Source organism: Ursus maritimus, unplaced genomic scaffold (assembly GCF_017311325.1).
Source record: "Ursus maritimus isolate PB19 unplaced genomic scaffold, ASM1731132v1 scaffold_3, whole genome shotgun sequence".
In the NCBI taxonomy this organism is placed as follows: domain Eukaryota; kingdom Metazoa; phylum Chordata; class Mammalia; order Carnivora; family Ursidae; genus Ursus; species Ursus maritimus.
The window spans coordinates 29,823,970-29,839,980 of NW_024425563.1; the positions used below are offsets into that span (position 1 = coordinate 29,823,970).

Here is a 16,011-nt window from a genome sequence, read left to right on the forward strand (position 1 = left end):
GTAATTATCACAACGTAATTGTCATGATCAATTTCACATGCAAAGGACAGGAAACACTAGGACTTTTTTCTTTGTGATGACCTTCATGAACCCTAGCATATATCATCAGAAATCAAGTCTCTAGACAGAAGTACTGGTTAGGATGCAGAATTATCTGAAGGACAGATGTTCTAATGGAAACAGAATGCCAAAGTGAGATGCCACGCTGACCTCCCTTAGAGTCAGGAACTATTTTCACAAGTTGCTCAGCTGAGAGACACACACACACCTTTTTTTTTTTTTTTTTTAATGTTGTTGATCCAATTCTTGTTCTTCCAAACCCAAGTGCTCTCCAATTATCCATTCATGTTTATGTTTTACTCTCCAGCATGGTGATTCTTACCAAAGCTATGCCTCTTTACGTATTCATCACATATACACATCTGCTACATTCATGGTTCCAATTTAATTTGGGTTTAAAAATACATATCCTCTGGCATTTTTCAAGACACGTAAACCTTTTTTCTTTCAAACTCACAGAAACAATCAAACACCTAAAGAAGGATACATGTACCTACTGCAAAGTGAGGGGAAAAAAAGGAATGAAAATTATTTAAGTAGAATCCAAAGGTATACATGACATTCTTGAGCACGAACATTAGAATTGACAACTGTAAGTCTGCAAATATATATTCAAAATAATAATCCCCAGTCATTTCCCAGATAGCTCCATATCTATTGAGAAACACCTTTGTCTTTTCAGCTAACGTGTGGAATTCATTTTCTCATTTGAACTAGTTTTATTTTTGTCAGTTGGGAATACTTTAATCATACATTCTTATAAAATACTCCATTTTTCTGGAAAATCTCATGAATAACTGGATATAAATTTCAAGTTAAGGTAGGTATAATGAATCTAACAAAGGATGAGGATTTATACACGGTGAAGAAATTAATGTTAAAATGACCATTTAAAAAAATATTAAATGTTCCAGAGCTTGTGCTCATTTTAATACAAAAATCATATCTTATCTTTACCATGCTCATAATTCTCGAATGTGTCCCCATTATGTCTTGAATAAAACCAGGAGTCTTTACTATGGTCTACAATGTCCCACATCATCTTGTCCCTACTACCTTTCAGATAGCATTTGCTACAAAGCCCCTCCCTCTCTTTGCTTTAGTTACAGTGGCCTTAGGTGGAATACACCAAGCCTCCCCTCACCTTGAAGCCTTCTCTCTCTTCATCTAAAGCTCTTTACCCACATATTCACAGAACTCACTTCATACCTTCAGTTAGCCAACAGCTCCAATATTCCCACTGGAAAGGTCTTGTTTGTCTCCTACCCAAAACAACACACTCTTACTCCGTTTATTTTGTTGGTAGCACCCACCGCTACTTGGAATTACATATTTATGTGGTTTTCTTTCTGCCTCTGCCACTAGAATACATGGTTCTTTTTTTTTTTTTTAAAGATTTTTTATTTATTTATTTGACAGAGATAGAGACAGCCAGCGAGAGAGGGAACACAAGCAGGGGGAGTGGGAGAGGAAGAAGCAGGCTCATAGCGGAGGAGCCTGATGTGGGGCTCGATCCCATAACGCTGGGATCACGCCCTGAGCCGAAGGCAGACGCTTAACCGCTGTGCCACCCAGGCGCCCCTAGAATACATGGTTCTTAAGGTCAGGAAATTGGCAGTTATGTTTTCTGCTGTGGTCAATGACAGGTAGCAAGTGATCAACAAAAGCCTGTTAAATTGAAATGAACTCTATGAGTCACGTTTTGGTTTGCTGAGAGTATATGCTATGGGTAAAACTGTGGGTTTCCAAAAGCACTGTTATTGTTATTCTTAAAAGTGAAGAAAATGAGGACAACAGAAGAATCAGGCCCACATGAGAGCAAAAAAGACAAGACCTTTCACTTTTAGAACAAAACCTTCCCATTCTATTTGACATTATTTCAACTGTCATCCTACTCTTTCAATGTTATTCTTTCTCATTACTAACTTCTGATAATTCACTCTCTATTCTCCCCACACTTTTTATAATTCAGATCTTCTTTACATAACAGACATGTCAAAATTCCCAAAGCAAAGTGCACGGCACCATGTCAGAATATGTATCTACATGTATGTTTACATTTTGTATACCTGCCTTTTAATCATTTCGAATAGGAACTTCTTTCTGATAGACTACATTTATCTTATGTGTCATTTATAGACAACAGTTCATTCACTATTTTTAAACAATTCCATTTGATGCATAAATGAGTGGGCCTGGATAAAGAAAAAAGTGCCAGCTCTTGTTTACTGGGGGAACTGAGGCTGAAAGACAAGGCAGAACATTTCTGTGCTGATTCAGGCTTGCATTATAAGATATCCCCATATGTTTCCCAGAGACATCTGCAATTTACCAGCCTTCACCAGGAAGAAAACTGCTTAAGGAAATAGCCATTGACAGCCATTAATTCTAACTTTTGAAGAAAATTAGTTACAGATCAAAGAGTGGAGGAGTCTCATAGCTCTCCCAAATCTGAAAAGGGTAGACTGTAGTACAAAGACAAAATACTCAAATAATAAATTCCAGTTTTTCCTAACACTGAACCTAGTGAAAGATTAGATTAGTAAATTATTGCTGATGTTGAGACGGCACTGCTCCACAGCTAAGGAGCTCTCCTTGCCGTGCAGGTATCACTTCGTACCATGGTCTGCAAAGCTTTAATATGGATTTTTCTACATTTAGGCACTGAACTAGCAGGTAAAAAGTCCCCAAAAGGTATAGACCCATACCTCAAAAGCCTTTCAATCTAGTTAGGAATGCAAGAAGTAAAACCATAACATATATAAATTATCACTTACTAATATCAAGTAAAATCCTAACTATAGAGGATGAAGGAATGGGAAGTCGAGAAGGCTTTGTGGAGAAGATCACAGTTGGGAGTCTGGTTCAAAAAGGAGGAAACTTCAGGGTAACATGCAAATGGATCTACTAAAGCAAGGGACAGTCTCAATGTGCACAGAAATGTAGAGATGGTTTTGCACCCCTGGGTTTCTTTTCAATACCAGACCATATCCCACACTGTCAAATCTAGCTACTACAGCCAATGGGACAGCAATGGTCATAATACAAATACATATACTTATATATATTTAAATAAATAAATATATACAAATTACATATATTTAAATATATAAAACTATACAGGATATGTATAAATATACATACTACATATATAAAACTATGTGGTATATACTATATATATGTGTGTGTGTATGTATATATATATATATATATATATATGTATATAGTGCTCAGAAAACAGTACAAGACATACGAAGACTTGGGGGGGAAAAAGTAAAATCATCATTACAGCTCTGAAGGATAAATAATATTTCCTTTTTGGTGAATATTCTTTCCACCATTCCTGTTCTTTCAATGAAAGAGAAGTTAAACTGTATCATTTTAACAACGCATAGGCCAACTCTTTTAGGTAATTCAAGGAAAATGATTGATTTATTTTCTTCTTCATCAGGCCAGGTAAAATACTTACCACCATATAGTTTGCTTCCAAATGGCCTAACAGTTCACTGAATAAGAACACATGCTTTTATTATGTCAGTTGGGCACCATCAGGCTAAACCCCAGTACTTTGTCAGTAAATGCAGAGCTAGAAGTGATACGAGAAATGTGGTGTGAGTCACAAAGAGCAGAACTAGAAGAGAAATGCATTATGTTAATAAAATAAAGAAGAGAATGTATTCCTTTTCTTATCTCTGTAGTATCAGCAGTAGTCCCCAGTTAGTTATTATTATATATTCCTAGATAATCTGTTAAGGTCTTCAGAAAAAAAAATGAGTAAAACATGAAACAAAAAAATGCTGCTGCTGTTTAATTATGTCACTATGAGTAAGCCCCCCAAAAGTCTTGCATGTGTAAAATGATGGATTTTAAATAAATAACAGTCAATTTTCTTTCCACCAGGAATTCAGAAATTAGGTAATAAGAAATATGAAGTTCATTAACTTATTGTCAAAGATGAATATAGTTGGGAGGAAAGTTTACACAAATATAACATACATGGCATCAGAATTAAATGAAGTAACTATACAAATAAGTAAGTAAATAGTCTAAAGGGAAATCTTGAAAAGAAAAAAATACATATATATATATATACACACACATCTATATATATACACATATATATCATAACAGACCCACTGAAAATTAGAAAACAGCCCTACTCTAGTGTGCTGTGCTGACAGAACACAAATTATCTCTTCCTGACATACCTCTTCTTGGCAACCAAGTAAATACTTGTAAAAATTAAAAAAAAAAAAAGGAAAATGCTAGGTAAATACAGACTTTTAAAAAATACGTACGTATGTCATGTCATATACTACTTATATTCAAATGATGACTAAAACAAAATAAAGACAGTTAAGGTTTGGTTAACAGTTATGCATATCACATTTCTTTACATTTCAATAAAAGTTCATTTTCAACTCCCAACAATTAACATGCTCTATGAAGAATTTTATAAAAATATGCATCATAGTCTGCGGGGAGCCTAGGTAGTTTGATCAGTTAAGCATCTGACTCTTGATTTCCGCTCAGGTCGTGATCTCAGGGTTGTGAGATCCAGCCCCTAGTCAGGCTCTGCACTGAGCATGGAGCCTGCCTGAGATTTTCGGTTCCCTCTCCTCTGCCCCTCCATGCCCCCTTGTATGGCGTGCATTCTTAAAAAAATAATAATGATATACACACACTATGACATAGTATGCAAAAATAAAAATGGCTGTTACCTATAGCATGATTCCTCATCTGAAAGATACATTTGGAACTTCCCATCTTATAAAGATGTATTTGATTAACATGCTAGCAATATTTATGTGCAGATGCTGATGCAGGGGAAAGTAATTCTACCCATTTTGAGTAATAACTGGGTAAACCAAAAGTTTCTATGTAAATGATTTTGCAAGATTACTCCCAACATTCCCCGAAGCTATGTAGTCAGAATAGTGATTGATAGCATGAAAACATCTAAGAGTTCATTCTTCTTTTTAATAGTATATATTTAACATGTGTGTTATGTAACATATATATTATATATTAAAATATATATAGCAAGCAACATATTTAATATATTTATGTTGCATATGAGATAGATAGCATATTTGTATGTACATAAAATAAAACATATGTGACATATATGCGACATATTTTTATATATAATCCCTCTCCAATCATGGCACTCTAAAAAGAGGACACACTGATACTGACACATTGTTAGGAAAACTGAAATGGAAAACTATTCTGTGTTTTTGTTTCTTAAAATAGCAATTTATCAAACCTATAAAAATTGAAATATCACAGAGCTAGTTTTTCAGAATCTTATAAATGGACAATTACACTGAGTTTTCTGAGAGCACAGATGTTATTCTATTTGTTTTAGCACACTACAGATGAACTTTTTTCCTAGATTTGTTTAGAAATCAGAATATAATTTATGTAGTTAAAATCATAAAGTTGCATTTTATTTTATTTTATTTTATTTAAAGATTTTATTTATTTATTAGACAGAGAGAGAGAGAGCACAGCAGGGGGAGCAGCAGGCAGAGGGAGAGAGAGAAGCAGGCTTTCCACTGAGCGGGGAGCCGGATGCAGGGCTGGATCCCAGGACCCTGAGATCATGACCTGAGCCGAAGTCAGAGGCTTAACCGACTGAGCCACCCAGGTGCCCCATAAAGATGCATTTTAAACATAAACTTTTCAGAAATGCCACATAGTAGCTTTCTTTCCCATTCTGAAAACTTTGATAAAAAAACAACTCTGTTTTAAAATTAATGAAGTGGTGGACCACAGAAATTGTACTTCTTAAGTTCTTAAGTTTTATGTTATGAGTAATACAACCTCTGTTTTTAAAACAAGGGTCTAAATGGTTAGTAATTGTGACCAAAAATGCACATGTTGCCTAGCATACAAGTTCCACAAATCATTTAACGTGCCACCTGGTACTGCTTCTAACTCACAAGTCATGAACCTGAGGTACAATGGTAAACGTTAAATATTTTTTACAAAATCATTTTTGATTATTGATAAACATTTGAAAACTTCCTAAATTTGGTACCATTTGAGTACTACCACCTGAATGAAAAATAACAACTGGATGCTATGTGCCAAAGGTCATTAGGACAAAAGAGGAATTACAGGTTCTCTTCCTCCCAAGGCTGTTAAAGGAAGCAATTAAGAGTTTACATTATGGAAAGGAGGGAGGCGGGGGAGTAAAAGGGTACCAAAGGCCAGTGAAGGTCAATAAATATGCAGAGAAAGACAAAATGAAATGGAAGAACAGATATATATGGCTACTCAATCTAATCACCATTCTAAAAAATCTTTCACTTAGTTTTTAAAAATTGTGCTTTTAATGTTTTTCTTACTTTAATAGGAAATGGGTAGACTTTTAAATTATACTTCAAAGCATTGATTTTACTGGCAAATTAAATAATTAGTTATATAACAAGCATGGTTAAGTTATAGTATAGTGATATGTTTGAGATTTCAGGGAGCACAAAAATGATTAGATGAATACACAATAGTTCTAGATAGACCCGCTCATTTCTTTAGACCAAAACCCAACTGAACATTGTTTAAAAAGAACTGAGAGGTAGACAATTCTGCCAGTCCTGAATTACAAAGCTCTTGTCTTTTCTTCTCATGTAGACAATGTTTATATGAGCTAGGATTTCATTTTCACTTCTATTATCATTCATTGATGAATATTAGCTCTATTAAAAATAACAGCCAAGTAAAAAGGGCTCAGAAAGTGTAATGGGAAATTCTTGGTCATCTAGCAGACACAGCCTGATATTAACTCAAACTACTGCATACTTTCCAGAAAGTTTATAGCTGACACTCCAGCTTGTAGGCATAAAACCACAGTGAAAAAATAAATTCAGGCAATGGCTATTGTTGAATATTTTCTGTTCTTAAATAAAGCTGTTGAGTCACAATGCAACCAAAGACACCAAAAAGGCAGGATTTTTAAAACAAAAATCTATTTCCCTAGGAAAATAAAATATATTGTAACTATATTTTGATGAGGAACTGAAGATGCCTTTCTAAGAAACTTCGCTATATTATAAAGCAAATACTTCCTTAAATGTTCATAGGCATTTTTCAATAAATGGATTGTATTTTGATTGCATCAACATTTCTACATCTTAAAAGTATGATTGCTTTTAATCATTTATTAGCTTAATTTCCTGAAAATTAAAATTTTCAACTTCAGTGAAACTTAAGTCTTAAAAGTAACTCCCAAGTTTTGAGAAAGTGTATACACTTAATTCTTCTAATCTACTTACATACAGAACATGCGAACTAAATCCGTTTTATAGATTTGACCTGGAAATTATGATTCACTTTTTTATCATTTCAAAAAGTAGATGCTTATAAGTATTTTATTTATACAGTAAAAAAATTATTAATAGCTAACACTTCCTCTTTTTCTTCCTGAAAGCAAAAAACAATTAAAAAAAAAATAAAGTCATTTCAGGAAACAAATCTTAAAATAATCATAAGTTCTCATGTCTAGAATAGAACTTCTAGCCAGATGAAATTAGTATCTCATCAACATTCATTATAATAATACCAATATTCATATACGTAGTATATGGTATTAAATGATTAATTTAATAAAATTTAATTTAAATGATTCACTGATACTTCATGAAAAACACTACCACAGACACCAAATTTTAAAGAATATATATTTCCTTTAAACGTTTCTTTCATTCCTCTTAAAACAGAGTTCTCTTTTTATTCATATGTATTTCTGATTTGAAATCCTGATAGTGATTTGCACTATCCAATCATCCCTAACAAAGATTTCAAATGACAAAAGGACAAGACAACCCAAAGCCACACACATATATAAAATTCTCTTTGATAAGAACTAAGCACCTATATTACACCTTCAAAATTTGTCACAAAACTACCAACAGGATAAAAAGGACATACAAGCAGTAGGATACGAATTTTCACTAATTCTTCTTCTTCTTTTTTTTTTTTTTTAATGCACCAGGTCTTAAAAAAATACGCGGGACTGAATCAAAATCACAAGTAGTGTACTTTAGTTCAGCATAATTAACTTAGCAAAAATTCTTCACATATGAAATATTCCATTAGTTGGCCATATGACAATATGAGAATTTCTGTTCAACACAATATGGCTAATACAACTAAGTTAACTTTAACCACATTGTCATTTAAAGAAGACAATTAAAGTAACCAGAAACAAAACTTTAAGAAGCAGCCTTGGGAATAACTTTTTCCTACAGCCATTACCAAACCATTATTGAGCTGATTATGCAAGAAAAGCAGCATAAAGCTGATGAAAGGGCACTAACATCACTACTTGGCTTACCTAAGAACTCATAAAAGTAAAAAGCTGTAACCATTTTATTTTATTAGATCCTATAATATATAAATTGAGTTACTTTTCTGCAGTTTGATTAACACTAATCATTTCATACTTTCCCTTTTTTCTATCATCTTAAAAAAATCTTAATTCTAGCTTCATATTTATTTTTTGGAAAAAACATTCATTTGGGATATGTCCCTTCGGTTGCAAAACACCATTACCCCCAAATAGAAGAACACACAGAAGAATTCTAGAAGGAAATTAGAATGCACAAAATTCTATAATATAATTGGCCCCCCCGGTGACCATCAGTCTCACCAGATACCGCTCTATCTTCTATATGTATTTAATAGTCACAGGCCCATTGCCTGATGGGATCTGTAGTTTCTAAAAAAAAACTGTGTGAGTGATAGTCACTGACTTTTTTTTTGAAACTGTGAACCTATAGTCTTAAATATGTTGCAAATATCATTCTACTTCATTTTGTAGAGTTGATCAGTTTCAGCCCTGATATTCTAAAACTGTATATCCTATCAGCCAAAATGAAAATGCATATATAGGAATATGTACATATATATTATAAAATCCTTGGATAATGGTATCTATAATCCGTGTTTTATAATGTTGTAAAATAAGAATTACGGTTCTTAGTGGAAAAATGAATGCCAAAAGTATCTTTCTATATGAAAATAATACTTCAAATATACATGAAAATTTTTTATGTGAATACACTGGAACACTTTCTAAGCATCTCAATATATATTATGCATATTCATACCTTTATTTGGGCACCAATTTTGTGTTTTTCATTATCATATCTTTATGTATTGATATATATATAGTATTATCTTTCCCATAGTCAGGAATTCTAAAATTTCTTTGTGTATTTATCACTTTCAGGCACCAATAGTCAACACTTACCAGCAAATCCCCTAAGTACTTCAATTGCCATATCATACCCATTTCACAGAGTTACTCAAAACCATTTAGATAATGCTTTCCTAAACCCATTTAGTAGTGAATTATATAACCTTATTGGGTCCACAATCACCTCACATCCATTCAACCTCCATCCCATTTCCCTTGATGGCACCTACCCTAGTGTAGTCATGGTGACGATCGTATACCAGAAGGCAGCAGGGATGCTGGTGAACTTGCTGGCTGAAGACCCCTTCTCTGCGTAGAACATGACTGTAGCAAAAATGATGATAGCCATGGTGAGCGAGAAGAGCAAGAAGCCCAATTCTGAGGCACAACTCTTCAGTGTGTACCCCAGGATGCGCAGGCCTTGAGAGTGGCGGGAAAACTTAAAGATCCGGAAGACCCGGAAGACTCGGAGCGTGACAAAGGCTCCGCTGACATCCTCATTGTCTGTCATCACCAGCCCAATGTAATAAGGCAGGATGGCCACCACGTCGATGATACTCATGACACTACGCACAAAACGGTAACGACTAGGTGCCGCAGCCAGGCGAAGCAAGTACTCAACTGTGAAGATCATGACGCAGGCTGTATCCAAGCAAAAGAAGGCCACTGCATACCGCTCCCCACAAGGCAGTTCTTTAATGTGCCCTGGGCTAGACCCGCATGGCACTGTTTCTACCACATTCGCGATGACTGAGACAGCAATGAAGAAACCTGTAACATAGTAGAACACCAGGGCCATTGTGCTGGTGTGCGGGTTCTCAAATGCCCGCCAGACCCTCTGCCGAGCAGTCATAGTGGGCAGCGTGCTCTCTCCGGTGTTGTCAGTATCCGCGTCGTCCTGCAGACGCTCCGCGTTCTCTCGCCTGCGGTCCTTGTACTCCTCATAACAACAGTCGCCAATAATCTCTGGGATGAGGCCAAAGAAGGCCAATTCTTCATCATAAGCAGAGATGCACTCATGGCGAGGATAGTGGAGCTTCCCGGTGCGGTAGAAATTCAAAATATGGCGGAAGATGTCTGGGTCACGGTCAAAAAAATACTGCTGAGTTTCCGGATGGTAGAAAAAGTCCCTCTCAGAACTGCCCAGCAGAGTGTCTGGATAGCGTTCCAGGGTGTCCTGCCATGTCTGGAAACGTGTGCCACTCACATTGAGCACAATCAGAGCATCTTGAGTCCTTTTTCTCTCCTGCCTTGGGGGAGCTGGCATGGGCCCCGAGGCCACAGGCATCCACCCAATGGCTGCTGCCCTGGCAAAGGGCAGCCACGCTGCTACACCCGCCGCCATGGTTCCTTGAAGTGGAGGCAAGGAGGGTAATCGGGCCTCTACAATGGGGCAAAGTAGCCACAATCACTCACTTCCTCCCGTCAAACAAAATACCACTGAGAAACGTGGTCCGGAAGTATCACTCCTATTCCAAGGTAGGGCTCCTAGTGAACTCACAGTTCTCAGAAGGGCAAGTTTCCCTCAAACACAGGAATTTGTAGTAGTAAGAAAAAAAAAATTACAATGTCCTAACAATCACGCCCAGCAGAACCTAACCAAACCTCTTCCAGCAGTTGAACCAAGCCACTCCTGGCACAAAGAAGTACACAGGTGCTTCTAAATGCAGCAATTTCTTCAAACAGGTGTCTGATTTCTCCCCTGACACAGTCTGGATAATGTAGGGTCAGTATGCGTCGTGTAGGATAGAGAAAACGAAGGGCAGTCACTCAGTGGTATTCTTTTGATTAATCAGAGAACCCTTCCACCTTCCCTTTTAGCTCTTCGAAACCTTCCCTTTCCAAGTGGCCCTTCCCGCCAAAGGAGTCTCAAAAAGGCGACCTGTTGTAGCTTCGGAGATGCGGTCACAGCAGCTGCCCCATGTCTCTTTGGGAGTCCGGTCGCCGCCTCTACTCCTTGGGCCGTATTTGCAGAGATGGAGGTGCTGTGCGGTGGGCACGGTGAGGGGCGTTAATACAGATCCTCCTCCCCCACGTCTCCAAGCACCCCTTGTGTCTGCCAAAAGCGTTTGCCCAATCGCCCCTTCACTCTCTTTTCAAGTTCAGCTCAGGTGCAGGGTGACAGTTACAGAACCCGGGAGCTGGCAGCCGCCGCCGCCGCGGCGGCAGCAGCAGCATCTGCCTCCGCGCAGAACGCGCCTCGCTCGCGGTACATACCTGGCAAAGTGCGCGCCGGGGCTGAGTTGCATAGAGACTTTCTCCTCGCCGTGCACCCGGAAAGGGAAAAGCAGAGAAAGCAGCTCCCGAGCAGCCGAATCCGATGCGCCCAGAGAGCATAAATAAAGCTCAAGCGAGCTCTTCTTCCCCTTCCCCCATCCCTCTGTGCCTCCCTCCTCCTTTTCACCTTCCAAAAGCCAGGCGCAGGCGAGCCGAGCAGCAGCAACAAGTTCAAAAGGTGCGGGGGAGGCGAGAACGGAGGGGACTCGCTCCTGCCAACTTACTGCGCCGCCGCTGTCGCCGGGGCCCGAGCCGGGCGGTGCGGGGCTGCGGGGCTGCGGGGCTGCGGGGCGGCCGGGCGGGCGGCGGCGGCGTTGCGGCGGGGCCGGGGCCGGGGCCGGGGCCGGGGCCGGCACGGGCAAACGCCGGAGCTTAGAGGCAGGAGGCGCTCGGCAGCGCGGGGGCGCGGGAGGGCGGCTGGCTGCTTCCCCGCCAGTGGGTGGTCCTGCATCTCCCCCGGCTCCCCGCGCCGCTCTGCTCGTGCGATCAATAAATAAGGAGAAAATAAATAAATAACCACGCGCACGCCCCGCCACGCAGGTTATGAAAGGCGTCTCCTGCCTTTCCCTCGGCTTGACCTTTCTCCGCCCCCGCCCCCTCGGGCTCCTCTCGCTCCACCCCAGCCACCCACCAGCCCCGGCGCAAAATGTCACCGAGGGAGAGCATCCAGGTGGATCTGCCGGGGAGGAGAGCAGCCTGGATGAACAAAGAGAAGCTTCACGCGCTTGGCTGCGGTGGTTTGGTGGAGGAGAGGAGGAAGGGGACCGGTGCCTTGCTTCTGCCTCCCTGGGACCCGGTTCAAGGCGAGCGTGGGAAAAAAAGGGAAAAAGAGAGAGAGAAGCTGGGAAGGAGGGTGAGCGGAGCGGAACGCGCAGGAATTGGTTGTCTTCTGGGGGCTACTGGGTAGCAAGACCTGCAGAGCCCCGCGGCAGAATTTTTAGTGCTTTTCCCTCTTTTTCTTTCTCTTTTTATTTGTTCAAACCAGATGTGAACGTTGCTTGAACTAATATGTCATCTATCCAACTTGCCGAAAAGTCAGACAGTCCCCTCGGTCTAGGTCTTGCCACAACTCCGTTTCTCGTCCTTTGAGAATGACAGGAAGGATTTAGAACCCTTTTCTAAATGTCAGCGTCAAGGGACGTGAGTCTCTGCGAGTGTGCGTCCCCTTCCTTCTCTCTGAGCATCTCTGCGCATCTCTAAAATAGTTAAAGTAGTTAAAGGTGTCCGTGTGAGGGGTAAGTGATGGGGTGAGAGACTAAGAAATTGTCGTGGCCAACCGTTTTGTTTTTTGTGTACCCCGCCCCCCCCCCGACCCCCGCGTCATTAGGAATCTTCCTTAAAACCAAACAATACCACTTATAACCACTAGATGGCGTGAATGGAGAGAAGTTAAATTTACACCTAAGGTTTGGATGCTTTGGAAAGGTGAAGGATCAAAATGAACTGACCCCAAAGAAGATCAGACCACATAAACATCCTCAATCCCCCACTCTCTATCCACCTTTTTAGTATTTATGTGAGATACACTACTCAGGCTTGAGTCTGCATTTCCATGGCCATGGGAGATGAGGAGAGTTTCCTATTGAAATGCCTTTGAAAATTAAATTCCGATTACTGAATAATAGTGATAATAAAGGTGTTTAAAAATAGTGAGTCTTCATCTATATTGATTAAGGGGGGGAAGTCTAGTTTTTATCTAAAAGTTACCTTTTCAAGGCTTACTTTGTTCTTAGTTTGAAAAGTAAGTAGCCTGTGATGTATAGTCTTGAATTGACTTTAAAGCCCTAGAGATCTTAGGCAGGATGTGTTAACCTTAAAAATCTGAAATGGAATACCTCAAGAAAAGGATACTAACAAGAAATAGAGTATACAGAAACTCACCAGAGAAGGAGAAAAACAAACTTTCTAATGTGCAGGATTTTTTGTAGAGATGGAAAGATATTTTTTGTTTACTTGTTTACTGGTGTAGAGGTTTAGGGAATCCCATGTTAGTAGTTAATGAAGTCAGAGCTAATGCACCATGAAAGTTTGGAAACACAGAACCAAAAACACCTGCTGTTTATCTGTTGCGATGAGTTGCAGTGAAAGATGCTTAACAAATCTATTTAGCTTGCATACACGAAAAAAATGTTAACTGAAAAATAAAGAGGGGACTATTTAACAATTACTGCAAGAAAATTAGCCCCTCCCTAATTCAGAAAATAAGGTGTCAGCCTGATATTCTCTCCAGAGAATGGAGAGCCCTGAATATTCAATAGATGCCAAACTGGCATGACCTCCCATAAAGACTGGGCAGGTGACCTAAATAGATCCTTTAAAACTTCCCTGCAGGAAACGGAACACTTACAAATATAAACATAGATGTTTAACTCTACAAAAACCCTTAAATAAGCAAGAATAGAAAATCCACAATTTTTTGAGAGGACTTTGAGATCTGTTCTCCCCCACTCTCCACAAGCTTCTTGATACAACAGAAAGAATGTGGGCTTAGAAGCTAAACCCATCTAGATTCAGATTCTAGCCCAAGAAATTACTCATAGGCTTTGTTTCATCTGGCAAATTACTTACCTTTTGTTTAGAAGTTGGAGATAATAAAAGTTAACTTTTTAAGCCTATTGTGAGGATTAAACAGGATAATACTTCTGAACACCAAGGTAGAACTTGATACAACCTAAATGGTACTCAATATCAATTCCTTTTTACTTTAATGCCTAATGGAAATGCAAATTATTTTATCCACCCTGTATTTGAAATTCCTACAGGTTTACTCTTACACCTGAGTTCAAAATTTCCCTCGTTGTGATATACCAGTGACTCTGATATTTCACCTATTCATTCATGCATTGAAATGCTGTATGCAGAGTATGTATCCAAATCCAGCAGAACATTCTCACTCTGTTTCTCTTGCCCAGGGATTCCTGTTCTTCGTTCTTGTATTCTCATTTTATATACTCTGCTTGGCTGATGGAAAATAAACTTAGCAAGATCAAAACTGAATTCATCACTTCTCTTCCTCATCTACTCAGTTTTCTCTCCTAATGAATAAAGCCCAAGGGAGAAACCTCATGGTCATTCACGGACCATGTCCCGTTCTTCACCACTTCCCAGCACCCCTGCCCCCAAACACACACACTCATCCAATGATCCAATAAGCTTATATATTCTACCCTCATTACCCATCTATCTTACACTGCACCTACAGTGATTTTTTAAAAACTATTTTGAGATAATTACAGATTCACATGCAACTGTGAGAAATAATCAATCCCTTACACCAATCACCTAGTTTACCCCAAAGTTAACATTTTGCATATTACAGCACAATATCACAACCAGGAAACTGACATTGATGCAATCCACTGACATTCAGATTTTACTAGTTTCACATACACTAATTTTTGCATGTGTATACTTCATTCTAATTATCTCATGTATAGATTTATGTGCCCACCATCACAGTAAACATATAAAAGATTTCCATCATGAGGATCCCCTTTTATAGTCATAACTGTCTCCCTCTCTCCTCCCTTCCCTATCGCTTGTCAACCACTAATCTGTTCTCTTTATAGTTTATCAATTCATAAATATTATATAGAAGGAATCATGCAATTTAAACTTTTCAGATTGTCTTATTTTACTCAGTAGAATTAGTTGAGATCTATCCACATTGTTGAATGTATCAACAGTTCATTTCTTTTTATTGCTGACTAGTACCACGCTTTGATTAAGCATTCACCCACTAAAAGACATTTGGAGAGGTTCCAGTTTTGGCCTTTTATGAATAAAGCTGCTACGAACATTCATGTACAGGTTATTGTGTGAACATAAATTTTCATTTCTTTGAGATAAATACCCAAGAGCACAACTGCTGGGTTGTATGACAAGTGTATGTATAGTTTTGTGAGAAGCTGCAATAACCTTTTCCAGAGTAGCTGTATAACCTACCAGTAAACTATAAGTTATCTGGTTTCTCAGCATCCTTGCTGACATTTGGCATTATCACTATTTTTTGTTTTAGCCTTTCTGATAGTGTGTTGTGACATCTCATTGTGGTTTTAATTTGCATTTACCTAATGGCTAATTTTGTTGAACATATCTTTATGCACATATTTACCATCTGTAAAATGCATTTACATTTACATTACACCTGTAAAATGTATTTACATTCAGCAAAATGCATGTTCCTGTCTGCTCATTTTTTAATTGAATTGTTTGCTTTTTTATTGTTGACTTTTGAGAGCTCTTTATGTATTCTAAATAATGGTCCTTTGTCAGATATGTCCCTTGCAAATATTTTTTTCAAGTGTGTAGCTTGTCTTTTCATCCTCCTCCCAGGATTTTTTGCAAAGCAAAAGTTTTTCATTCTGATGAGGTCCAAATTGTCAATTTTCCTTTTTTGTATCATTGGGGTGGTGTCAAATCTAACAATGCTGTCTAGCCCTTTGTCCCAAAGATTTTGCCTGTTTTTT

At 38.6% G+C, this 16,011-nt stretch overlaps 1 protein-coding gene across 1 annotated transcript in view; it reads right to left on the bottom strand.

The window, feature by feature from the left end:
* KCND2 (potassium voltage-gated channel subfamily D member 2) overlaps positions 1 to 10,610 on the bottom strand; it is a 486,645-nt gene extending 476,035 nt beyond the window's left edge. Inside the window, exon 1 of the mRNA XM_008705802.2 lies at positions 9,496 to 10,610. Coding sequence (XP_008704024.1) covers positions 9,496 to 10,610 — 1,115 coding nt within the window. The remainder of the gene's footprint in view (positions 1 to 9,495) is intronic.
* Between the last annotated feature and the right edge of the window lie 5,401 nt (positions 10,611 to 16,011).